Source organism: Siphateles boraxobius, unplaced genomic scaffold (assembly GCF_051911475.1).
Source record: "Siphateles boraxobius isolate OS27281-9 unplaced genomic scaffold, OSU_SipBor_1 66, whole genome shotgun sequence".
Taxonomy (NCBI): Eukaryota; Metazoa; Chordata; class Actinopteri; order Cypriniformes; family Leuciscidae; genus Siphateles; species Siphateles boraxobius.
The window spans coordinates 3,615,498-3,643,366 of NW_027509193.1; the positions used below are offsets into that span (position 1 = coordinate 3,615,498).

The 27,869-nt window shown below is 38.0% G+C and overlaps 2 protein-coding genes across 3 annotated transcripts in view; both read right to left on the bottom strand.

Annotated features, from left to right (window-relative positions):
* The window catches only part of tom1l2a (target of myb1 like 2 membrane trafficking protein a), a 143,895-nt gene that overhangs the window by 60,048 nt on the left and 55,978 nt on the right, over positions 1-27,869 (bottom strand). The gene's annotated exons all lie outside the window — the stretch shown is intronic.
* srebf1 (sterol regulatory element binding transcription factor 1) lies at positions 1,160-26,177 on the bottom strand. Of its 2 annotated transcripts, none has more exons than XM_077211658.1 (19): positions 25,359-26,177; positions 20,936-21,391; positions 16,706-16,878; positions 16,451-16,597; positions 15,705-15,923; positions 15,389-15,506; positions 13,887-14,041; positions 13,534-13,711; positions 12,565-12,749; positions 12,196-12,457; positions 9,508-9,674; positions 8,061-8,229; positions 7,860-7,968; positions 6,762-6,871; positions 5,855-5,987; positions 5,381-5,546; positions 4,038-4,220; positions 3,340-3,448; positions 1,160-2,585 (listed from the first exon to the last, which is right to left on the bottom strand). In XM_077211658.1, the coding sequence occupies exons 1-19, from the start codon at positions 25,459-25,461 to the stop codon at positions 2,365-2,367; spliced, it is 3,363 nt and encodes a 1,120-aa protein (XP_077067773.1). In that variant the 5' UTR covers positions 25,462-26,177; the 3' UTR covers positions 1,160-2,364. The 2 variants fall into 2 exon arrangements, with proteins under 2 accessions (XP_077067773.1, XP_077067775.1); XM_077211660.1 differs by having other exon boundaries at positions 15,389-15,503; positions 25,359-25,795.

The window sequence follows — 27,869 nt, forward strand, 5'->3', positions numbered from 1 at the left end:
AAACATAACTGCGTGCATGTTGCGGAAGAACCTTGTTTTGTTTGTGCTTCGGCTCTGCGGATTAATATGATTATCATACTGCTCAAAACACATTCAGTAGGCTACTACTAGAGATAAAACCAGTTATATGGAAAGGATCTCAGGCTGACTTGCTAAGTACTTTCAGCTTTTCCCATTAATAGACACGGTACTTCCTTGAAAATAAAAGCAGTGCTACAACAACCATAATAAAACGAACCTTCACAATTTATAATTCTTTACAATGATCTCTGTCAGAGAGCTAATAATTACCTGTTCAATAAAATAACTCACCTGTTGAGTAGTAAAAACGCCATATTTGCATCACTTTTATAACAATTCAAATCCCTTCTCACCATCTCCGAAAAAACATTGTAACTGTTACTTACAGTATATAAAACACCCGTCTTGAGAACACAGTTTATAAGCCTTGGTTAAAATTCACCTTTATTAGGAAACTGAAGTGACTCGTCTAAATGTTTGTTACTGTGGTAATTGTGTTTATTCAACAGTTAAAGCAAAAATATGATATTGGAATTTTAGCGCAGAGGTTTGAATTCACAAAAAGATCCTAATTTTAGAACTATATTTATGTAGAGCTAACTGGAATTAAACTACATTCAAAAGCTTGGGGTCAGCAAGACTATCTAATGTCTTAAAAAAAAAAAAAGTCTTGTGTTCTCCAAGGCTGCATTTATTTGATCAAAAATGCAGTAATATTGTGAAATATAATTACAATTAAAAGTAACTGTTTTCTATTTGGATTTACTGTAAAATTTAATTTATTCCTGTGACCAAAGCTGAATTTTCAGCAGCATTACTCTAGTCTTCAGTGTCACATGATCCTTCAGAAATCATTCTAATATGATGATTTGATGCTCAAAAAAATTCTGATTATTATCTATGTTGAAAACAGGATTTCTGTGGAAACCATGCCTTTCCCCCCCAAAAAATTCTTTGATTAATAGAAAGTTTAAAAGAACTGCATTTATTTGATATTAAAATAGTTTTGTACCACTAAAAATGTCCTCCTGAATAACACGCCCGAAGACATTTTACACTAAAATACATTTCTGTTTTCACAAAAAAAATATTTTCTATGGCAATCAGGTTTTGCCCATAACATCAGGAGTCATCAGTATTTCATTACAAAAGACTTTTATTTACAATCTTAAGAATAAATCAAATAGAAGACAATATAGGATATACTATATCTGCAACATTTCATCTTTGAGACTTGATCACAAGCACTACAGAAAAGTTAGCGTACAAGTAATGAATGTCAATTGCAAATCTCACGGTTACGGCGAATATAAAATGTGTCTAGTAATCAGAGTTCGTACATAACTGTGGCTAGAAATGAAATATAAATATGGTTCTCTCCCTAACAAGAGCTGCAGGTATCAAATCGTATCTTTGGATAAAGATGTTAACGCTGATGTCTTTGCTTTATGATCAATGACATTCGATGCAGATGAAATTATTTGGATATACCGACTCCAATGGAAGACTTACAACCAAACTGGTTGGAAAAACAAATTAAACAGTGGATTCAATGGCAAACGGTGGGCTCTTTTTGTCTGTAGGTGACTGTGCAGCCCACTCACTAAAAAGTGCAAATGGACACAAATCCAGTGAACATACTGTGGCTACAGGTAGAAACCTTTTTTTTTTCTTCTGCTGACTTCAAATCATTCAAACCGGTTCAGTTTCAGCAGCACGACAAAATCGACCATCAGCCCCTCTTCAAATACTGCTCACCTACAGCGTCAGACGAATCATAAATACACTCCGTTAAAATATATACAAAGAAAGAGCTTTTACAAAGCATTCATTTTCTCTAATCAATATGCTGAATTCATCCCAGACGATAACAGGCAAGTAGGAACTACTTTTTCCAACTCATGGTTGAGAGAAGCACTTTTTTTCCCGCTATCGTAATGTTCGTTTCTCTCAAAAGGTGCTAACGGTAAAGCAAAGCTCTACAATACATGTCCAATTCAAGCACCCACTGGACCGGCGTCCAGCTCACCCCACCAAAACACCATCTTGTGGCCAATGTCAGCCCTCACAGTGCATCGTTTCACAAAGGAAGTGGAATTATAAAAATACCTTCCGTTCAATCTTTGTGTAGGGCGTATAAATAAGTTAAATAGCTAATTTCATATCAAAAAAGTCAAGAATAGGGTCCCTTGCATCTTGTTATTAGATATTGGAAAAAAAAAAACGTCTTTGCGTCCCCGGATGTCATTGACTGAGGCCTGAAATGAAGAGCGTGTTGATTCTCAATGGAGAGATGTTGGGGTGTGTTTGTAAAAGTGCTCTTGTGTGTTGGTGTGTAGTCGGCTAGGTGGACGTGACGGTCGTCCCGCTGCCGAGTTTGATGATCATCTGTTGGCAGTCGTGGAGGGTGCGCTTGTCGCCCAGTTTCTCCAGCGTGCGGGCGGCGTCGACCAGCATGCCCACCCTCTGGCCCGGGGCGGACAGGAAGGATGGGGGCAGATAACGGCACGCCAGCATCACGGCCTCTGCCTGCTCACGCTGGCCTGGATGAGTCTCACACTCCTCTGTCAAACACACACACACACACTAAACGTAAGCTGGGTGTAAAACTAACATTCAATGGAGTTGTATGCCTAATGGCTGATGACTTTATTAGTAACTGCAATACAATACATGATTTTTTTTTTTAATTGAATGAAGAAGTGATTCAAATTAACCCATCAACTAATACTTTTGACCTGCGCATTTTTTACCAATTTTTTTTTACTGGAAAATAATATATCATAATAAATGTACATGATATGATTATACATTATATATATATATATATATATATATATGCATAAACAACTACCAATATATATATATATATATATATATATATATATATATATATATATATACACACACACTTATGAAATATTTGCATGTATATACTGTTTATGTATTTACACAATTTACATTATATACATTACACACACACACACATATATATATATATATACACACAAATTACCTATTTTCCTTAAATATATACATGCATGTGTGTGTATTTATATATACAAAATAATTATAAACAGTACAAACACATACATTATGTAAACACAAACTTTTATTTTAGATGCGATTAATCGTTGCACAGCACTAATATACACACACACACACACACACACATATATACATATATATCAAACAAACTCTTCTTCTCTGATGTAAACAATTCTATTCAAATAAAGACATTTTAAATGAAAATGAGTGACAAGAGAAAAGTAGCTGGAGCTAGAGCGGTGTTGGAAAGCCTCAGTGAACAGAAATCACCTGTTCTGCTTCCAGGCGTGCGGCGCCGCAGACTGCGGTCCAAGAGCTGGTGTGTGCGTGTTGGACTGGCGCCCGCCATCAGCCGAGCTGTGGCTTCATGCAGGAACAACTGCAGACAGAGAGAGAGAGAGAGAGAGAGAGAGAGAGAGAGAGAGAGAGAGAGAGAGAGAGAGAGAGAGAGAGAGACAGAGACAGAGAGACAGAGAGAGAGAGAGAGAGAGAGAGAGAGAGAGAGAGAGAGAGAGAGAGAGAGAGACAGAGACAGAGAGACAGAGACAGAGAGAGAGAGAGAGAGAGAGAGAGAGAGAGAGACAGAGAGAGAGAGAGAGAGAGAGAGAGAGAGAGAGAGTAAATTGAGTTACACAGGGAATCAGATGAACCTACGACGGTTAAACCTAGTATGCAAGATCCATATCTGTACTTCCTTAATGAACAAGTGTGCAGCATTATTGTGCAAGCTTGTTTGGAAGCTAATTTAAGCAGGTGAATATGTATAAGAAAGATTTTTTAAAAAAATTATAATAAATAAATATCCGAGCTAGAGGACGGGTGAAAACATGCTATGTAGCGTTTGATGGTCATATAATATTTCGTCCGTACTGCCTGGCCCAGGACAAGTTGCATGCAACAGTTTGCTTCGATAGAACATTTGTTAGTTGTATGAGCAGGTGTGTTGTTTGGTGTGGACGTGGTCTCACCCTGCGCATGGCCGGTCTGAAGCTCTGAGCGAGCTTGCGGAGGGAGCTGAGGTCCTGCTGGAAGCCCTGAAGCTCCACAGGTGAGGCGGCCGTCGGACAGCTCTGCTGGGACACCACCTGCTGCTCCCGCCACACGCTAGTGCGCGTCACCAACAGCAGATCACACAGCAGCAACTGCACCAGCTACAACACACACATGGACAGCACATCACACATGCTGCTTCATTCCAGAGGAAAGCATTAAGATATTTGTCCTTGAGAGCACAACTGCCATCTGTGTGTGTGTGTGTGTGTGTGTGTGTGTGTGTGTGTGTGTGTGTGTGTGTGTGTGTGTGTGTGTGTGTGTGTGGCACACAGCAAAAACAACAAGCTGAAATAAAGAACATTTTAATGTGTTAAACTATATTTTAGCATGTTAAAACCATTAAAATTAGTTTAAAACATGCTAGCAATGAGCTAATTAATGCTAGAAACATTAAATTATACTAACAGAGTGCCATCTATCTATCTATAAGTTTGACTTGAAAAATGTAATCTAGTTATTATTGTTATTAAAATATTGAAATGTAAAAAGACAGCACAAACACACTTTTAAACCAAAACACTTCACAAAAGAAGTTTGTTAAAGGGTTCAAATGACAAAACAACCGATACTGTTCAAAATGAAGACAAAAAGTATTGTTACACATTGTGCTAGTGTTGTTATCGTTTACTAAAACCTTTAAAAAAAAAGGTTGCGTTAACCGAAATAAAGCTGAAATTAAAATACATTCATAGATGGAAAAGATTAAAATTGGAAATGGTAGACTAACCGAAATAAGTTGAAAGTTCTAAAATCATTCAAACAAACTGAAACATAAATAAAAACAAGCTAAATAGAAATATAAAAACTAATAAAAAAATGACAAAGCACATCAAATTATTACAACAGAACTAAAATGAAAATGAAAACTAAAACTAAAAAAAGTAATAGCTAAATTCAAAATATAAATTAATACTATATAAACAACACTGGTTTGTGGGTGTCAAACATAATTTGAACATGTCCATAGACAATATGATGAACTCCTACCACAACACCTGTGTGAACTTGAGGAGAACTGACTTCATACATCATCTTGAGACCAGTCGTTTAAAAATGTGCATTTATAAACGTGGTCTGTGTGTGTTCAGGAGAAGCACTGCGGCGCAGCTCTGTATTGCACTGCAGGAACATTGCACAGTTGAGGCACATGCAATGCAACTACAATGCACTACAGCCCTGTCCAAGACAAAACACACACCGCAAACTGGCAGCCAAACCAATGCGAATCTAACGACTCCTAACCGAAGTGTGCCATTACCTTGTCTAGTGTGTTGCTGGTGCAGTGTGGGCCGAGGTTGAGGCTGTCTCTGAACAGGCCGCTGGCTTTCTCGCAGTAGCTGAGGCTGAGCTGGTAGCTCCCAGGTTTGGCCAGCAGGGAGCGCACCGCTTTAAAAGTGTTGAAGCAGGCTTTGGGCAGCGGACTCCTGCAACACAAACAGGATGCGTCTAGCACAGGCCGAGCTAAAAGCAATAAACCCACACAAAGCGCACATCAAATGAAGCATTGTTCCTGGACGGCCGGTTGAAAGATAAACGGGGTTGTCTTCTACAAAACGCTGATTCGCCAGGAAAACAACTGGGCAACTGATAACTCGTGCAATCTCTTTTCAAACAATTTCCTCTTCATTTACTTGTGGTAATGATATTTTTTAAACTCAAAACCTGAGAGTGGCTTTAGGTTGTGTGTCATTAACATTGAAGTTTCCTGGAGACCGTGTCAAATGTCACTCACTCAGCGGACTGAAGGCTGGGGGGCAAGTTTTCCACCGCTGGGTACAATCTCTCTGCCGCCACGTCATCGCCCTGGAGCCAGTTAATGACCACCACGGCCACCGACGACCACCATTTGGAGTGAGGGTCACAGCCTGGAGGTCAAAGACACAATGGTGAGATCACATGATGAGATCACTAACATGTGCTTCAATGGAAACATGCTGTGTTGAATGCTGGGAGATATGAAATTTGAAACGAAACGGAAAGCGGTCATGCAAATATATATTAGGGGTGCTCCAATCAGGATTTTTGGGGGCGATCACAGATTACTGGAAGCAGTATTGGCCGATCAATCACAGATCCTAACCAACGTATCAAATACTATTACATGATAAATGTAAGGCTTCAAATAGACCCATTGCGTTTATTTAGCTATTCTTAACAACGTATTTTAAGTATAAAAAAAAAACGAAGATATGAGGAAGTATCAAAAATTGACAACTCTTTATTTATTGGCGTGCAACATATTCCATTCCCTCCCATAGAGGTGATTAGGAACAGCTTAGAGCGTAACAAATAGAACAATCGTGTGAAATAAATGATAAAAATACACAGAACAGAAAGTCAACAGAAAGTAATAAAATGTAAAACCACAATGGCGCGGCATTTAAAGATAATTTCCGATCACAGAATCCACTGGTGTTTTGGTGCCGATGTGTAAATGGTCTCTGAAAAGCCAAAGCCAAAGCTGTTGCTTGTGTGAACAGCATATTAGTGTATTTACCGGTAAAGTCAATCTGGTAATTTTACGGTAATTTACTGGGATTGCTGTGTGAAACGGGCTATTGAGAACATGATCCAGGAGTCCTCAAAACAGCAGCTCGGGGGTCAAAGCAGACGTGAATGGAATCTAAAGTGAAGCTGACCTGTGACGGTGGCCATGTTGGATCCGATGGCGAAGGACTGTGTTGTGGCTCCGGCTGCGTCTGAGGCACTGGTGAGCAGCTGCAGGTATTCCAGAGCGTCCGAGTATTCCCTGTCCAAACAAACACACACAACTCAAATTCACACTCAAACCACAAGATAAGTGATAAAACTGATTCAAAAGTGTATGGGGTACCAAATATAAAATTAAGTGTAACCAAATCCTCAAGTTTGTTATATTTAGCAACCAATGCTGCCAGTTAAACAAACATTAAAACAAATAAAAAAAAATCTTGTTTTACATAAATTAACCAAAGTCTACATTATGATTTAACATTTCAATTGAAGATTTAGCTTTTTGGCATAATAATTATAGTATATAGCGTAAAATAAAGCGTAATTTTGGACAAGCTCTAAATGTTTTAGACCCCGTTTACACCTGTATTTGACCAAAACGCATCTCAACACCAGGTGTAAACAGGGCCTAACATGCTTTAAAGGGTTAGTTCACCCAAAAAATGAAAATTAGCCCATAATTTACTTACCCTCAAGTCATCCTAGGTGTATATGACGTTCGTCATTGCGTTGTGCGTCGGGTCAGGGGTCAGTCTTCCACCGTAAATCGATGCGTACGGCAGTTTCAATCGGAATAGCTTTCGGAAGCTAGTGATTATAGGTTTATAAAGTTTTAAATATGGATATTTTTCTTAAACAAATGCATGCTTCACTTCAGAAGGCCTTTATTAACCGCCTGGAGACATATGGATTACTTTTATAATGGATGGATGCACTTTTTTTGGGCTTCAAATTTCCTCCAGCCATAAACTCTCATTATAAAGCTTGGAGGAGACGGGACATTTTTTAATATAACTCCGATTGTATTCGTCCGAAAAAACAATGTCATATACACCTAGGATGGCTTCAGGGTGAGTCAATCATGGGTTAATTTTCCTTTTTGGGTGAACTATCCCTTTAAGTGGAAGCAGACATCAATAGTATTATAACTGCACAATAGAAAAGATAGACATCTCTTCTGGAAACCAGTAGAGCTCGATTTCCTATAGAGATTCCTGCAAACTAGCGCTGAGAATGACACCCACCCGTCCCCATCAGTGAGGGTCTTGTCCCCTTGAGGCTGTGCCACACAGTAGAGGGCCTTTTCCAACAGATGCTCCCGAAATGCCTGGGTCACCTGAGCCAGCGGGTCGACTGAAGACAAACGCAAATACACACAAGGGTGAGACTGGGGAATCATTATCACGAGCACATTAAAGCCTGGTTTTTCTCTGTTTAATGCTGACCTGAGTTTCCTGCCTGGCTGTAGATGCTCTCTTTAGGGGTGCTGCGTATGGACCAGTCCTCATCCACAAAGAAACGATGACCCAGAGGGTGACACAACCACTGCATGGCAAGAGGGACGCTGCCACTGGGCGAGAGACAGGCCTGCCGAGCGCTGCTTAAGAACACTCGCTGCAGAACATGAAAAGAAACATTATATCTCCGCTTACCATATGCAGCACAGAAACGAAATATGGACACATCATCAAAACAAGAGTAAACGAACAAAACTGTACTGGATGAAAAGAGACTGACACTGTTCCAAAGCCTAGTGAGGTGTCTATGAAGGCAGCATTTTAAGCACCACAACACTGACGTTGCCAAGTCGGGTAGCATTGCTAGCATCTTGGCATAAAATTCAATCCCAGAATGCACTACGACAAGCTAAAATAAATCCGAAGTCTGAATATAATTCATTCAATCCTGGAAATTACTGATAAAAATACTAAAATCAAGTTTCAAATGGACCATTTTACCCAGTGTATATTGGGTAAGTGTATGCGTGATGTGCAGTTTTATGCTTGTTTAGAGTATTACACTGTTAGCTTAGCAACATGCTAATGGCAAACTGCTCTGGGGCTGTATAACGGAAACATCCCAACTCAAAATCATATCTGTTTAGTAGCCATGCTAATTTCACTTAGGACATTAAAGTCGTCAGAAATTTCTGTAATACAGCTCCAGGTTTGACAAGAACGCTTGGCATATTCTATTGAAGCCCATTTCAACAACATCATTTCGACTTTTCAAGTCATCTTAAGTCAGATGAGACAAAAAGTTTATTAGAAGAAATGATGATATACCAAGTCATATTTATGACATCAAGTCAAAATTGACATGCATATGAAAAGTCAAAATAATGAAAAAATAATTGATATTCTGACGCACTTAATTATGAATTAGTATGTCATAGTTTTATCTCATTATCATGACTTGGTATTTCAAAATTATGACCTAGTATGTCATCATTCAACATTTTTATGTACTAATTTAGACTTTTTATATCATAATTATGATTTTACTATGACTTCCATAGTATTCGTACAGCCGAACACATTGCCTTTCATAGTATACTCCATGTGATAACGTACACGAAAACAGGCACTTGACACATGCATACTAGAATGTTTCATCCTTGTCCAGTGTCTGCACAATTTCTCTCCAGAAGTTATGAAGGTTAAAAATGCCTTTGTATATTCGCAACTCTAGTTTAACTGCGTACAGAGCATATGCGCGGTTAAAAAAGTCAGGTTGCACGTCTAGGGTATGCGCATGCTATGCTAGCGTACTCATAAAAACAACACTTTCGAGGTTCCGTCTTGGTCAAGATTCGCATGTGTCTGACAGCAGTGCGGCTCACTAGATATTGGAGCAGGGCCTGTGAGTGTGAGTGTGTGTGTGTGTACTAACAGTAGTGAAGTGAATCAGGCGGGGTAGACTGGATTTAATCCGTAGGGCTGCAGACACACAGATTTCTGCCAGTGTGGCAACAGGGAGACAGTCTCCTGCACACTCGGCCAGGTTAAGAGCGCTCAGAGCCATGTGGATGGCAGAGAGGTGGCTTCCTCCGAGCTTACCTGCACACACAGATCAACATCAGGAGCAAATATGATTAATGGCTAGCAGAATTGTCAACAAAAGCTTGACAAACAACAAACGACAGAACAGAAGTCTTTGATTTACAGTGGAGAGTAGTTGCGAAACTGCATGGATTTGCGATCAAATGCGTATGTGGAATTTGAAATTTAATTAAAGCTAAAATATAAACAGAAAAGCATTGTTGTGCTAGTTACTAAGATATAGTAACTAGTTACTAGTTACTTCAGTCAAAAAGTAACTCAATTACTTTGTTGATTACTTACACCAAAAAGTAATGTATTACTGTTAAAAGTAACCTTTTAGTTACTTTAAAAAAAAAAAAACATTCTTTGGTCCCTTTTGTTCCCATTAATGTTCTTTTATGCGTAATGGTCTACACAAACACAAAACTGACTTAAACAAAGTAATTTTTAAACACTATTTTATTTAAGTCAGACCAGCACAAACTGAATATATCACAAGGATTTCTGAGGTGACGCGCCAGAGAGAAATGCACATTTCATACGGATTACATTAGCAGAGAGCAGTCATTAGTCTGTTCGTTTTGAATTGTTCTGTTTAAAAGTAGACATGTCTGTGAGGCAAGTAGGTTACCTTATACGCAGAGTTTCGGTTCATTTATAAGACGAGCTCCAGTTCACGCGCTGGGGCCTCCGTTTCATGATTCTCTATCGTCTGCTATATTTACTTCTTATTTATTAAATCCAGGCAATTGGTTGATGAAACATTGGTTAAAATTAGGATACAATTAATACAAAACGAAATTTACTTTAAAGAAAGGTTTTGTGCTTTCTGTTTGATGTCTCTGTGAAAGTTTTAAAGCATATTTTAGTGCTGCTTTCAGAGCGCTCACGTACGAGGAACAGTCACGTCCGTAACATTGTTTCTTACTCATAAATGCGAACACTAAAAATAAAATAAATATTTTTTTTCTGTGGAGACTGAGAGCCAACCCTTCTTCATCCGGTGGGTAGTATTACTTTGGTTTGCGCAGTGTAATTCACAGAATTACTAAACAATATTTTAGGCCTATAAAATTCGTATAAACGTGCATTTTCTAAGCTTAGAAAATTGACAAAATTCATTTGATTCTAATCATAATGTAACATTATTGTGAAATTGATTTCTTTATAGGCTATTTGCTATTAGTATAGTAAATCCTTATGTTTTTATCCAACTAGGCTATGTGTGGGCCTTACGTAAAATACGGGACAAATCGCTTCCCTTATTGATTTGATACGGGACGCATCATTTTACTTTTAAATACGGAACAATTCCTTATTTTAAGGGACGGGTGGCAAGCAATCCTACCACCAATCCTACAATGCGTAGCTGCTGCAAACAGGTTAGGCTGTAGGCTACATTTCAGCCCAAATTAATTAATTAAAAAAAGTAACGGACAACGCACCATATGGTAACGGTAACGGAGTTAATTTATTTAAAAAGTAATGCGTTACAGTATGAGTTACTGTCAAAAGTAACGGCGTTACAGTAATGCGTTACTAGTAACGCGTTACTGCCCAACACTGCAGAAAAGTAACAACTTTATTTTGATGGTCCGCTTTAGACATTCTACTAAATAGAAGTTATTCTGCAACTACATGTCAACTTATTCTACGAACCCTAACCCTAACCTAACAACCTACTACAGGTTCTTATGATGGTAAGTTACTTATAGTAAGTAGAATGTCTAAAGTGGACCACCATAATAAAGTGTAACCACAGAGAATTTTTTTTTTTTTTTAAATATCAATAAAAACGAACAGTATCTCAATGATAATAAAGTAACACTGTTCGGTTGTAATAAAACATTTGAACTGTATTTGTGACTAGACCATGACCACAATTTAACCATTAAAACGAGGGAATGAAGCAGAACAACTTGGGCATGAATTAACTAAAACAAGGGGAACAAAATTAATAAATTTTGGGAATTCATTCTTAATTCGTGGTCACACTTTTATTTTTCCACCCGCATGTCATGCATGGGCTTTGTCTTCTTTAAAGCCAATTTCTGTAAAATGGGCAATAAAGAATAATTATGTCAGAAAACATTTTCATAATCGTTAAATTATCATTTGCATTGATTAGGCCTAAAAAACCTACTGTGCTTTCCTTTCAAACGTATTGGCGGTCCCTTGTTTTATGTGGATATATTCGTAAATTCATTATTCTGTAATTTTACCATGGTGAATTAGCAGGCGGCTGCTTTATGAACAATTTAAAAGTTCTATGCAACGACCAATAAGGGGGCGTTCAAGGGGCCATTCACTTGTTTTAGAGGTTAAAAACATGAGATGCAGGTCAGTGAAGCGAAAAAGCTAGGTCTAGAGATGTGTTTTTTTAAAAGTTGACCTTATTTTATCTCGAGAACTGCATTTTTAGAATGGTGCTGCAAAAGACACAGCAAGCAAACGCAACAGTCAAACACGTCCGTCTGGCGCGTTTACACTGAAAAACAACGGAAAAGTGATTCCTCTATATGCTAAAGCGACTTACCGGTCATGTGGAGTTGGTGTAGACGGTGGTAGACCAAGGCGGCATCACGGCAGCTCTTGCGGGCGTCTTCCTGAAGGGGGCGGTTGGAACGAAGAGCTCCGGCGCGGCTGGCTAACCAGCGGCCCACCCACAGTCTCTGCAGGCACAGACGCAGGGCGGACCACAGTACAGCACAGGTCAGGTCCAGTTGAGACGTGGGTAGAGGTCGACCAAGAGCTTTGAGACAAGTCCAGAGGTTCTGAGAGGCCTGAGCAAAGTCTCCCTGCAGAAATACGTAAAGAATATTATAGAAACAGAAGCGAAGAAAGGGATCTGGTGAACTTGGACTCCCAGATCTAACATGGATACGTGCGAGAGAGTGTTTTATACCCTGGCTAGATCCAGATCGGCCTGCTTGCGGTGTCTCCAGAAGAGGACAGATGATTCGGAGTGAGGTCTGGTCACAGGTTCTCCATACACAAGGAGTCGGATCAAAACTCCAGCGACCAGAACACCGTTTAGCAGCCACACCATAAGAGTGGGCAACATCCAATCCATCCAACCCCAAGAATCGGCTACACATATCAAAACAAGATAGGATTGTCCACATGTCAGAGGGACAGCAACATATTGTCGGCCCAGATCCGCCCCACATCTGGGCCGTGTGGAATCCACGTGTACCAGATGCGGTCCGGATCTGGGCCGACACTATGTTGCTGTCTGGGGTAGATTGGGTGGAATGGTATTCTGAACATAATGCGCCTCTCATGAGCTAAAGGCCCTGATATACAAAAAAAAACAACAACAAAATCAGGCCAAAACAAAGTTCGTTTGCCAAAAAATTTCACTTTCCAGAAAAAGTTAACTCCGACTGCTAAACACATTCAAACTCTGTGGTGATCGCATAATAGGTGGGTGTGGCTCTGAGGCCCCGCCTTCTTTAACGTGGACATTTTCTCCAGTTCATTTCTTCGGTTCAGTCCATCGAGATAAAATTAGAGTAAAAACAAACACTGGACAGCAGCTTTATAGTAGAAATTGAAGATAATTCTAATTGAAAGTGACACGGTTCATCATGTTTAATAATGTAAAGCTGCTTGTTTTAAAGCAATCTAATGTATAAATAAACTTGATGTGACCGAATTGCAAACACATCCACATCGCTACGATCTTGTTATTGAGATGAAAGCGTGCAGCATATATTTACATATTCATATAAATGTCGCTCTCAAAAGCGTTGACGGCGTTGGGATGTTCGCTAACCGTATATCGGTATTTTAACTTTTTACCCCTACACAAAGACTGAAAAAGAACTTTGCTGTGAGTAAATCGGGATCTTAAAGGTTTGAGTATTAGTACCTGCTTCCTGCATTGCCAGCATACTCCTTCCTGTGTGTCCTGAGATAGACGCCCCAGAGCTACTCCAGCCGCCACACAGCAGAGATGCCAACGGGTTGAAGGACAGGAAGAGCATGGTGAAGGCGCACAGAGCCATACGAGAGCGATCCAGCATTCCTCCAGCCCTCTCCACCACAGGCTACACGAAAGAACAGGAAATTATGGTGTTAAACCGTGATACGCTTATTCTTCTAGGTTCTTGACCTCAAGCAAATTAATTATCCACTACACGCTAACACATTCAATTGCTTCATGACCAAAGCCAATTCATTAAAGGCATGACAGGAGAAGCCGATCATCTGAGATTCTGCTACCTTGCTGTCTTCTACCATTGGGCTGTCCGGCTCAGAGTCGCTGCCGTGGTGCGAGTAGGTGCTGCTGGATTGAGGCGAGCCGATATCCGATGCTGGAGGGGTGGGGATTTCTGGTTTCACGTCCACCTCCATGGTCACAAGGTCCTTTAGAGACTCTGAGGAGGCAAAGAGACAGGTCAATGCAAAGACACCCACAATCCCCTTATGAAAAAGAAGTGCACTTTAAGTGTACTTCAAATCTTAAAGTATATATATATTATCTTTTTAACTGTTCTTTTCAACTAGAGTAAAACTACACTTTTATGACTGTTTCTTAACACACTTAAAGGGATAGTTCACCCCAAAATGAAAATTAGCCCATGATTTACTCACCCTCAAGTCCACCCTGTATGTGACATTCTTCTTTCAGACAAATACAATCTGAGTTATATTAAAATATGTTTATTTTCTATTATCTCCAAGCTTTTATAATGGTAGTGAATGGCCGTTTCTGTTTTGAAGTCCATAAAAGTGCATCTTTCCATCATAAAAGTGCATCTATCCATCATAAAAGTGCATCTATCCATCATAAAAGTGCTCCACACGGTTCCGGGGGGGTTAATAAAGGCCTCCTGAAGCGAAGTAATATGTTTGTGTAAGAAAAATATCCATATTTAAAACTTTATAAAGTAAAATTTCTAGCTTCCGGCCAAACGAACATTGCACATTGTAAGATGCACTTTTATGGACTTCAAAACGGAAACGGCCATTCACTGCGATTATAAAGCTTGGAGGAGACAGGACATTTTTAATATAACTCTGATTGTATTCGTCTGAAAGAAGAATGTCATATACACCTAGGATGTGAGTAAATAATGGGCTGATTTTCATTTTTGGGTGAACTATTAAAGTAAGTGCACTTTATTAATGCCAAATTATAAGTTTTATTTTATAGTACATTTTAAATCATGTTTTAATAATCTTCTGTTGTGATTTAAAGTTCACTTATTTTGACGTGTTGACTAACACATGTAAAGTATAATTTTAAATGTAGTGTCTTATTAGATACCACATTTCAAGTTAACATATTTTAAAATGTAGTAAATTGCATCTTAATCATTACAAATGTCCTTAAAGATTATTTAGTTTACCATAAATGCTTGTCAGTACATTCAGCAGTAACTTTAACCATTCAAGAGACAATAGAAGTAATTATTACTACTTAAGTAAACAAACAAAGATCAGCTAATTGGATTTAATATAAAATTAAACTGTTATACATTTTCAATTAACATGCAATTAAATGTCCGAAAAGTATGTACTTTTACCGTATATTATTTCCGTAAAGTGTTTTTCACAAAGGTCTTAACACAAATATTCTTAATTTAAATCCTTAACATTCTGGATCTGTTAACATTAGCTGATAGTGCCGTTTCAGAGTTGTAGCTATTCATCAAGTACATGTATTAGGACTGTAAAAAGAGTCCATTTTAATTTCATGTTAACTTTGAAGGTGAGCTTACTGTTCTTCTGGATGGACATTTTGAGTGCCATGTTCTCCTGCTTTAGTTTTTGGTTGGACTGCTGAAGGTAGCGAATGTGGTCGATGGCTTTTCTCAAAACTGCCGACTTATTGAGCTGCTTAAGAGAGAATATTAATTTTAGAATGATAGCAAAGACATCTTAAGACTATCTTCCAGGTAAGATAAGAGCCAAAAAATCTGGTTGAGTTAGATCATTCCATCTGGTTAGTTTTCAGATGAATTTCAAGGGTCACTAACATGAGCACAGTTTCTCTTGGTGACTAAATAACCAGACTTTCTCAGAAAATGAGCCAACCTTAGCTTCCGTCCCAGCCACCAGGTCTTTGAGCTCAATAATCTTGTCGTTGATTGAGGAGCGATAGCGTTTTTCAATGGCATTATGGGCGGTGCGCTTCTCGCCCTTATGTGGCTGGCCGCCCGGTTTCCCGCTGATGGCGATGCGATTGATGGGCAGTTTCTCAGTGTCCATCATCAGTGGAACGGTGGTCAGGATGGTGCCGCCGCTCATCAGCGCCTGGGATGAGAGATGTGCAGGTCGATAAAATAAAAACTGAGGATTTCAAAAATGCCTTGTAATGTGAGAGCCTTTTTAACTAAAAATAAGAATTTACGTTATTTAATTTAATTTGGCAAGGTTTAAATGTGACATTTAAGATCAAATGTCTCGAACATTGATGTATAGCACTACAATTCGATTGACGGCCAGTTTATACCAAGAACAAAGCAATAAACTGAAGCGAATCTGAGACATTTTTTAAACTTTGTATGGCGAAATGTCTCAAATTTCAATGGGCTTCTAATGAGCGCATTAAAAAAACATTTGCATGAAAAAGAATGCATGAAGAATAATTTTCACACATGAATCGGCTCCTCTGAGTCCAGACCTTAAATTCATTGAAAGTCTTTGGGATGTGCTGGAGGGGACTTTAAAGAATGCTGGACTCTTGCACTGTCAATACAAGATCTTGACCAAAAATGTATGCACCTCTTGATGGAAATAACATCACAACATTTATTTCCATCAACCAATCGTTTGTGTACCTGCAGTGAGGTGTTCTGGACTGGGGCAGTAGATGTAGCCAGCGTTGTGATGCAGGGTGACGCTACTGTTGTCACCATTGTCACATCAGGCTTCAGAGTTGTGAGCAAGAGAGAGTCTGCCTTAATAAACTGCGGCTGCAACAAAACCTGCGAAACACACGAAGAACGCTCAGCACACACAATAAAAGGTTGCTTGGCTGTAATATTTAAATTATTGGGCATATGGGCAATTAGTGGGTCAAAAAAAGCACTTACAGGAACCTGCTGAACCTGAGGGGAGATTGTCTGTGTGGTTGGGCTGGAGGTGGTAGTCAGGATTGGTGAAGCCGAGAGGCTCTGCATCTGTGCTTGGATCGTCATTGGTTGAACATTCTGAGGGGAGGCGGGGAGATTCGGGATTGGCTGAGGAGAGTTCTGCTGAGTGACAGCTGCAAGAGCCAATGAGATTATGAGAGGAAAGAAATGGCAAGAAATCGCACTAAGGGGACATTTACACGACACCGTTTTCAATTAAAAACGGAAAACATTTCATGCGTTTTTAGGGACTGAAAACGAAAACTTTTTAAAACGCGTTTCAAAGTGCAAGTTTTTGAAATCGATACCGTTATCGTCTCATTATAAACTACAAAAACAAGAATTTGTGAAAACGGTAAGGCGCGCAGTGTTTCTTTACATAGTGACATCGACAACTACTGGCCTGGCATAAATAATACAGCGTTTTTAGTCGTTTTCACAAATCCGTGAGAACGAGGATGGTTTTGACAACGCTGTCGTCGCCTGTGCGTGGATAATGCAAAGGAAAAACTTACTTTAACGACCAGTTTTAGAACATGGTTGTCGTGTAAACGTACCCTTAAACTCTAAAAACTCCTTGTGAAAGCAACAAAGATCCTTAAAGCAGAAATCATAACCACCCTTTGCCACTTGAGGCAATATTACCACTGTTTGAAATCTGTTGAAATGTGAACAAACTGTCATTCAAGAAGAGATTTAGAGTCTTCACCAAACGCCGTTACTGACCAGTCCTGTCTTAGCAAATGTTGCTGTTTGCCAGTTTCTCTTTTAACATGTATGTCTGGGGCCTCAAACTAACTTTTTGCCACATCTACCAATGGGTGGTGACTTAAATTTTACCAGCCATAAATATTTTTTTACCAGCCATGAAACTATTTTTTGCAAAAAACTTTCGATACCACTGCAAATTCCCTTTTCATAAATAGAAACTTAAAGTAATCAAATGTAAAAATAAAACTGCATAGTCTTCACAGATTAATCCTTATTAAAGTTGCAAAAGTTATTCAGTCAAGAGCAGTGAGTGATTTCCCCCCCCCCTTTATTGTTTGATTAACATTAAAAACAGATGGCAGCAGGATTATTAGGCTGCAGTCAGTTTAAGACCGAATGCACGGATCCAATATAATGTTACACATGCGTTTTCCTTCTCAACCGTTTACATTCCTTTAAGACATAACAGATTATGTTTACCAGCGACGGGCATTTTTTGACATAATTTTGTATGAATAAGTCTGTTCGCAGATGCAAGACGACGTTAAATGGAGCTTAATTTAGAATCCGCATGGTGTCTGAGACCCGGATATTCTGTTTGCACACAGAAAACCGGAACGGTAGTAGCATTTAAACCATTATCACTGGTATTACAGTTCACCACCCTTGTCCTATGCAGACATATATATGCAAATTATGTACCCGTATTTTTGAATATCTTTAATTTTTACATTCTGTAATAGTGCATTTATGTTAAGTACTGGAATTCATCATGTGCTTGAACACACTTGGCTAACAAAACTTGCTTGGAATCTGATTCTAACTAATCACTTTTTTACACTTTATGAGCGTGCGCACACAAACACACACACATCTGTTCACAGAAATCTCCAGTTTCTCCTGATTGGATGTTCTGTAAAGCTTGCTTCTGTAATAATAACAGTAAGGGGGCAGGAAGAGGGTGACTTACTGTAACAACAGAAATTCATAACTCAATTCACCCGGACTGAACTTTGATCTACGCTAGTGTGATGTTGTCTTCTCTCTTTGACCTGGTGGAGACATTACCTAAGCCTCGCAACGATAAGCAGAATGAAACGCAATGATAAAAGCATATGCAAAGAAAGAAATGTGGGCTGGGCTTCTTTTACACATGAACACTAAGTACGATAAAAGGTCACTAGGTTTCCAAGAATGACAACAGTGACTCCCGTCTGCACCTTGAACTCAAATCGCCTTTTCATACCGAATCACAACTACCTGAAAGGACCTGCTGACATGATGTGACTGGTCAAAGGTGATGCAGTTTAATAGTGGCAGTCGTCATGTGCATTACTCATGAATAACATGCGAATAATCATTTACACTACTAAAGACTACATAATCTTAAAACACTTTTAGAAAGTTTTCATGAGTCAAGACACACACTTTCATAAAAAACACATATCTGATCAATCGAATATGTCATGACTGAACGGATTAAAATCTAGTATAAACACCATGAAATCACTGTGAAACTATGATAACAGTAGAATAAATGCTTGGCTCAAGCTGATTTAACCGCTATTGCCAAGTCCACACAGTTTCTTTTACAGTTTACCAAGACTATCTTTATTTGACAGTTTCAGTATAAGATTGTTCGTCAATATTTCATTGGATAGGAATCAGGTACTGAAGAACAAAATGTCAGTTGCAAACAAAAAGCCATTTTTTAAAAATGTTTTGATTTCATTCATCAATATATATTTTTATTTTTCAACTAGAGAGAGTGACCAATTCTGAACACAGTAAGTGACCCCTAACATGCTATCATTCAAAGGTTTGGGGTGAGAAATTGAATTATTTTTAATTATTAAAAAACATTTTAATTTTTATTTGGTGTGGAGTGTTATTTGTAAACAAGGCCAGTGAATAAAAAGTGATCAAAAATGTGAATACAAAAAGTATAAAAATAAAATAAAGAAAAAGTGTAGTTGACAATTTAATACCCACTTTATTGGAAGGCTATTCAGGGATCTACTGGTTTAAGAAAACATGTAAAACATCTAGATGGCCTTATTAGAGTCACTTTCCCACATTCTATCAGATGCTTTAGCTACACAGTAGTTACATATTAAAGACACATAATAGAAAGTGTGACCAATTAGCTTATCAGTTAAAGGTGCTTTACACCCTTTGAGATAAAGTGCCAATAGATAACTGGTAAGAGAGATAAGTTTTGTTCTCTAGTAGCTTTTTATCATGACAGATTTTTATCTTTCACATTTGTAGAGCCCTGTGATTTTCACAAGGCAGAAAACAGTCGGAATCTTGTAATCCAGACATAATCATGGCATTTACAGTATGACGCGGAATATCACAGGATTAGGCCATTTTTGGATGCATAAATCCAAAGCAGGGCTGTAGAAGTAATAAAATCTCGATATGGACTAGTGTCTGTGAACATTAAACTGCAAAAAGACTGCTATTGAAATCTGAAGTCTGCATGTTCTGCGTGTCTCTGTGTGAATGAGCAACACAGTTTCGTCTACTACACATAATGAAGCACATGCATCTACGGTCTCAATATCTAAGTGTATAATATATAATATCTGTATAATATATAAGGACATGGAAGCATGAACTTCATCTCCAGAGCAGATTCACTTCACCAGCATTTCATTACACTTCATTAAAACCATCGCCAGAGACACACAGAAACTCAAGTGTCTTCACCACAACCCGTCAAAATAAAAGTTTGGTTTAACTTGATGATGTACAGCAGAATGTACTTCTCAAAGTAATACTATTAATAATAAATAAATCTTTATTTAAGGAATTGCACACTTTTTTAACATGTTTTAAATTGATCAGCAAACCTCAGTTGTGCAGCACTTTGTTTGCCAAAATAATAAAAAGAATTGTTAAATTTTCATTTAGTTACATTTTTACAGAATAATTAATGCTTTTGTTCACCTTTTTGATAATAAATAGGAATTAAATTATTAATTTAAATTTAAAACATTCATGGGGCCTTATTATTATTATAGAAATGTTAATAAATTATTATATAGTTATAATAATTTAATTTAGCTGATTACCAAATGATTAAGAAAATTTAAACCATTAAAATTTAGGGGGGGGGGGGGGGGGGGGGTGGATTTCATGGGGCCCTAAAAAATATACACACACACACAATTTATTATTAAAAGTTTCATTATTTAAATTCATTAGACATGCTTTCTGATTACTAAAATGTATTTTAACCATTAAAACGGATTCCAGAAAATATAAACCAAAAAGAAAGAAAAAAAAATGAATTAAGAAAAATTAAAATAGAAATAAATTACTAAAATTGTATTTAACATTAATATGAAATCCAGAAGGAAAAAAAACTATTAAAAAAATTGGGGGAAAATGTTATGTGTTTCCTAAGGCCCTGCATTTCACTGCACATACTTCAGAAACACTGTGAAGAAACATGGAGCTAATAAAACTCACCAGTATAAGCGTTCTGGATGGGGAAAGTGACCACAGACTGCTGCTGCTGCGGTGAGCTGAAGAGGACCTGCTGGGTAACGCCGAACACCTGGCTCTTCCCGACCGGGGGGGACGGGTGGAGGCTGGGAGATGGAGCGGGCTGAGCTTTGGGCTGCGTGGTCTGCAGTGTCCCGGGGTTGGCAGAGGTGGAGCTCACCTGTGCCAGAGGAGACTGCTGGAAAGTGGGAGGGAGGAACACCTTGTCCGGGATGGAGGAGCTGCGGGTGATGGGGGGGCCCAGCAGGGCGTCCAGGTGCGGGCTGCTGCTGAGGATGGAGGAGGTGTTGGTGGGCGTAGAAGAGGCGGGTGGAGGAGAGGAAGGGCTGGAGAGAGGCGGGGCTGCGGGACCAGGAAATGAAGTGTGATCGAACAGACCCACAAACTCCATGTCCTGGTTGTTGATAAGCTGGAGCATATCTGTCGAAACATGGAAAGAGACGGATACAGTGAGCAACAGGGGCGTCCTTAGGAGACTTTAGAGGGTCTTGTGGTGAACAACAACCCCACCCCATCAAACCGATCGTGAACGGGTCGACCTAGGGGGGGGAGCAATGAGTTCCTGCTAGAACATTAATAAAAGCTTAAATTCAACCTGTTCATCATATAAGGCGATCGTGTTTCTTCAGAAAATTTGGACTAAACCGCTCAACTCATATGTATTAGTTTCACGATCTCTTTATGAACTTTTTCGAAGAGTCAAAGGGGTAGTTGCGCAGACTGTCAATGGAGGGACAAAAATCTCTCAGATTTCATCAAAAATGTCTTCATTTGTGTTCTGAAGATGAACGAAAGTCTTACGGGTTTGGAACGACATGAGGGTGAGTAATTAATGACAGACTTTTCATTTTTGGGTGAACTTTCCCTTTAAGGGGGCAAATAGTGTCCGTAATGGAAAAGGTGTGACTGCAGTCACAGTGGAAGAGAGGGGGTACGTAGAAGGATGTAAAATGCCTCAGGGGTAATCTACACCACTCTAAAAAGTTTTGGAACCACTGACTGTCCTATTAGAATCAATTGCAGAGATATAGGGATCTCCATGTGTCTCTATGAGTAAATTGTTAAGGGCCCACTGAAGTACAGCTTTGAATGATGCGTTGACGTAATTTCCACTGAAACAGGAAGCTAAGGCGGGACATATTGAATGGCCCTTCCCCCTTTTCAAATAGCCAATAGCGTTTAGTCTACCTCACAGACGGCAAGTCGTACTTGACAGCACCATGGAAGCGAATCCGAGCGCTGATGATACGTTGGATTCAATAGTAGAGGTGTGAATAAATTCTAGCCATTTCATTTTTAACCAACTTACAGTTGGAAAACAGAATACAACTTGAGCGTTTGAGCAACCGAACACACATCTCCAACCCAAATTACACGTGTCAACGGTCGCTTGTTTTACCACTTTAGAGTCTAGAGAGCATTTGATTGGATATTTGATTCAATTCTTAATGCGCATGTGAACGCCATCAGCGTCTATCACAGGTTCGCGTTTTAAATCTGTTTAGAGAGAACGGTGTCGTCTTAGCGGCCCCTAATTTAATAACAAATGATCATTTAGACGGAAGTGAATCAATCAAAACTAACTTTAGCTGGAAAAAACATTTTTCAAGAGCCACAATAAAACCAAACCAATCTCTGTTACCTTAAATTATATGTTTATCTCTGTAAAGCTGCTTAGAAACAATCTACATTGTTAAAAGCGCTATATAAATGAGGATGACTTGACTTGGACAGAAGATGAAGTCCGCGGTGATGTCGTAAACATCCGTGATCCATTTTAACGTAAGTGAGACAGTAGACAGCAGTTTTAAAATGCGTATATCCCCCATATTCGAATTTTGTCATTGTTTTGAAACACAGCATCTTATTCATAACCTTAACATATTCATACTAAAAGCTAAAAAAAAAAAAAAAACTTACATTTTGATTTCATTTTGATTTGATTTGTACACATTTTCAGTGTCACTTTGCTACAAAGATCTTATTTTTGAGTGTAATCTCAAAGCGACTGAGATCTGTGGATGACACAGTGACTCTTCCACCTAAACGCCTGCACTAAACCACTGCAAATTCAGCTCTGGATTTCACTCAGTTGAAGGATGGAGAAGAGGATCGGACTGCAGTGTGACCCATTACAGAGTTTCATCATTCAGTGCAACTCCTCTCTCACAGAACCAGTCAAGATCCTGCGCTTCACAGCCGCCCTCGCCACTGAGCCCAATGAATAAAACACACGCATGAGAGGAATATTAAATATTTCAAATATTAATTACGAAGCTCAAAAACCTGTAGGCTACAAAAACAGTCTTTAATATAAAATAGTGATAATTAATAATAATAGTAGGTGACCATTCATCGGGATCGTTTTATCACATTATGCCAGCATAATAACATGTTAATGATCCTGAATTATCTTGATTTTAAATAGGCGATTTACTTTAGACACAAATTACTTCAACATCTTGAAATGAAAGTAAAAGGGTTTTGTACATAATAGTTTGTTATTATCGGAACAAAACATTATTATTATTATCGTCATCACATTTTAATTAAATAATACATTATACTTACTTTTTATTTCTTTATCTCAGATCCAAATATGTTATGCTCAGATTTTATAATTTAATATATTATTCATGTTATTGTTTTCTTAAATCAAAATTTATATTTTTAAAAAACTAATTCATTGATAATATTGGGATATGAGATAAAGAGATAAAGAAATAAAAAGAATGAGAGGAAAAGCAGTATAATTATTATTATTAGATTATAAAATATTACAGTATTATTGGGATCTGAAATAAGGAAATACAAACTATTTGATGCACAAATATAATATATATTTTCAGATATTATTTGTAATTTTTATTAATCAGAGTATAATTATGTCTTAAATAAAAAAAGACATTACAAATATTGAGATCTGAGATATAGAAATAAAAATAATCAGATAATAATCAGTATAATAATAATTATTACTATTAGAATTAAAATAACACATTATTATTGGCATATGAAATAAAGAAATAAAAATATTTTGCCCAAATATTATATAAAAATAATTTAATATACAATTCATTTTTTTTTAAATCAGGGTATAATCATTTTTTAAATACATAATACATTAATAATATTGGGAATTGAAATAAAGAAAACAGAATCAGAGTATCTTCAAAATAATAATAAATTATAAAATAATACATTCATATAATTGAATAAGGAAATACAAAAGTTTTTTATGCACATACATCACAAACAATTTAATATTTTATTCATGATATTATTTTCTTAAATCAGAGTATAACCAGTATAATAATAATAATCATAATAAAGATAGTGATGTTACTCTGCTGGAGAGTAAATTCCCAACAGTGTAAAAAACTGAAGTGGTCAAAAGTGGTGTTTTCCATGCATGTGACCCCATACAACATTAGACTCCATCAATGAGCACAGGCATGGCGGCGGCCGGTGTGTTTGTATGAGGTGATCGCGCTCGACCAATCAGAGGCCCAGAAAGCGCCTCGCGCTAGAGGTTACTATCGGGCACTGTCCGCTTCAGCAGCGGGGTTTACTTTCGGTCAGACTACTTCACTGTGCGTGGACCACTTAACCATCACAAAGGTGAATTACTAAAGGGTCTAATAACGCAATGGATATATGTGTTCATAAATACACAATTTCAGATATATACAAACATTCAAATTGTGTCTAAATATTTTAAATGCATTTTCGGTATGTGATACATGACTGATGACGTTTTGTCATTCATATATCTTTTTATATAATTTTTATTTTTTATTTTTTTTAATATGACATCTTTTTATATTATTTTTTATTTGAATTATTCTAGTTCTCAGAGAATTGTGTTCGTAGGGAATGGCCGATTGTAACCTCGTGTGACGTCACCACTCCAGACTGGAGGGGGCGGGGCTTCTCACAATGCAACTTCTAATGAAACGCCCACAATATAATAACACCCTGTATAACAGTCTCATTTTAATCCGATTTAACATACAAAGCACCATTACAATGCGTGCAAATAAAGTACCCATAGATGCAATATTTGTTCTCCAAGCAGAAATGTAACAAACGCCCAGATTCACTGACACCACCTGATCAGATCTGCTCACAGTATCAGTATGTTTAAAAGACGACACAGTAGTTTCTGAACAAAACTAGCATCCTATATGACGACAAAGTGCATTGATTTAATGGCTCATTTATTACAGATGATTGTTTCCCCACTTGTATCGCTATTTTAAACACGTGTATGCGTCTGACAGCACCATCAATCAATGTAAATGTGTGTCTGCAAACACACGATTCACTTCGTCCAACCATATAACCGGCCAAACAGCACTGCAAGTGTAAACAAACGATCTCTTACCATCAATGTCGCTGAGCAGAGCCGAGTCAATATCACTCGGATCATGTAATGACATACTGGAGTCCAAGGTTTCCAGTGACGGGTCGTCAAAAGACAGATTCATTGTCCTCGAATGCTCTTTCAAGCTGACTTCAAAAGTATTAAAGCACTCACTCACACAACAAGCGGTATTCCATGGAAACTAGGAACTTGCACTCATCGAGCAGGCAAATATGCCGGGACATTTGTTGGCGTAGTTTTCGTAGGATACGTCCACTTGATTTTTGACTAACTCAACTTTCTAGCTGATTCTGACCACTACCTGCTCGCGTTCGTTTCCATACTGCCGCACAAGGCAAAGTTGACTTAAGAGTTTGCTTTGCACATTAGCATGCTAGCAGAGAGACAGGCAAACCCCAGACGGCAGTTGGTGATTGACACGCCCCTCGACCAATCGGAACTCGCTCTTTAGTTGACGAGTCTCTTTCACATGGCCTGCATTGAAATAAAACTTCAACTAAAGTCACTTATTTGAGATTTACTTTTTACTATATCTTTTTTAACTTAAGATAGAGTAGCGTTTGGATTATTATTTTGTATCATTGTTGTTTTTACCTTGTATTATTATTATAATTTTATCGTATGGTATTTATATTAATGTGCAAAAGCTATTTAAACACGTTAATAATTATTTTCGACCTTTTCAATTAGTACGCTGAGAGGCGATATGTGTTAAAAGGGAATATGAAATCGATATATTTTTACTATTATACACCCCCGTTTTTGTTTACAAAATCTCACTCGGCAACTGCATGGTCTGAGCTTCAGTGGGCTTGTCTCCTTCAGCCAATCAGAGATGAGCAGAGGTGGGCAATAGGACATCAAGTTAGTCTGAGCTGCAATGATGACTCCGCCTGTAGAACCAGAGAAACCAACCAATTGGGAGTCAGAAAGCGAATGGGGTGATATGACGTCACATGTGTGGCTCCGTGATTACATCATGTATTTCTCGTAGAATAAGGATAATATATCTATCTGAACGGGGATTAATATGAAAAGCTGAAATCAAAATGAAGCTTTCATTGAAACAAACAAGCTAAAACATATATGTATAAATAAATTAAATAAATCCAATATAAGCACAATTGATGAGATCCACTCGAAAATGAATATAAATACATAAATTGGTCAAGGTATGAAGCAGGATGGATTGATCTGACCTAAATAGTGTATACAAAGTTAAGTCACTCTATATGTCAGGGAACTCACACACATAGATAACAACAAACAGAAGTGAAGTGGGTCAATGACCGAGAGTAACACCACCGACTGACTGCAAGAAAACGGCTGAAACCAAGGAGCTAGAACATACGTGTAGTTATTATTATGGCATGTTCGTGAGGTGCATGTCTGCATGCCTCTTAAAGGCGCGCACGAACGCGCACACACACACACACACACACACACACGTGTACTAACCACAAATTACTGGTCAGGAAATTATCAAAAAATTAAGCAAATGCACTTTGCGGTCTCAGACATCAAAGACAGAGGGAAGTTTTTGGAATAAAATGGGAAGATGTGTGTGGATTTATGAATCACAATGTGCAGGCATGATAAAGCTCCAGAGCGATGTCTCATAATGCTGATTTGGTGCTAAAGAAACATTTCTGATTATTATTAATGTTAAACACGTTTAATCTTAATATTTTTGTGGACACTGCGATTTTTTTTTTCAGGATTCTTTGATGAATGGAAAGGTCAAAAGAAAAGCATTTATTATAAATATAACTTTTTTGTAATATTTAATAATTTCATTAATTTCTTTATGGTCTTTTTTATAAATTCAATGAGGATTTGCTAAATAAAAGTATTAATTTTTTTTGTCTCTTTTTTTTTTTAAAATAAATCTTACTTAACCCAAACTTTTGAATGGCACTGTATCATGACACGCACGCACGCGCGCGCGCGCGCGCGCACACACACACACACACACACACACACACACACACACACACACACACACACACACACACACACACACACACACACACACACACACACACACACACACACACACACACACACACACACACACACACACACACACCTGATTTCTGAAGGATCATGTGACACTGAGTAATGATGCTGAAAATTCAGCTTTGATCACAAGAATAAATTACATTTTAACATATATTCACATAGAAAAGGGTTCAATTGAACTGTAATAATATTTCACAGTCTTTCAGTTTTTACTGTAATTTTGATCAAATCAAAAAACCTTAATGTTTTCAAACGTTTGACCTTGTGGTGTGTGTGTGTGTGTGTGTATGTATATATATATATGTATGGAGAGATTTGAGTTTGTGAAAACAACTGACAATATGCAACCTTAAAATGATGGGAGATTTATTAGATATGCTTGTTAAAATGAATCACGCAGGGAAATGTTTGCATTAAGCAAATTAATCACTTTAATAAAATAGTTTGGATTAAACAATAAATCTGACAATAGGAAACTTCATTACATGT

Bases quoted from the DNA above. Each gene is read 5' to 3' on its own strand.
- srebf1 (XM_077211658.1), bottom strand. From the start codon at position 25,461: ATGAATCTGTCTTTTGACGACCCGTCACTGGAAACCTTGGACTCCAGT. The intron at 4,221-5,380 runs GTAATGGCACAC...TGTGTGTTGTAG, and splicing joins CCAGCAACACACTAGACAAG to CTGGTGCAGTTGCTGCTGTG. The intron at 3,449-4,037 runs GTGAGACCACGT...CTCTGTCTGCAG, and splicing joins TCAGACCGGCCATGCGCAGG to TTGTTCCTGCATGAAGCCAC.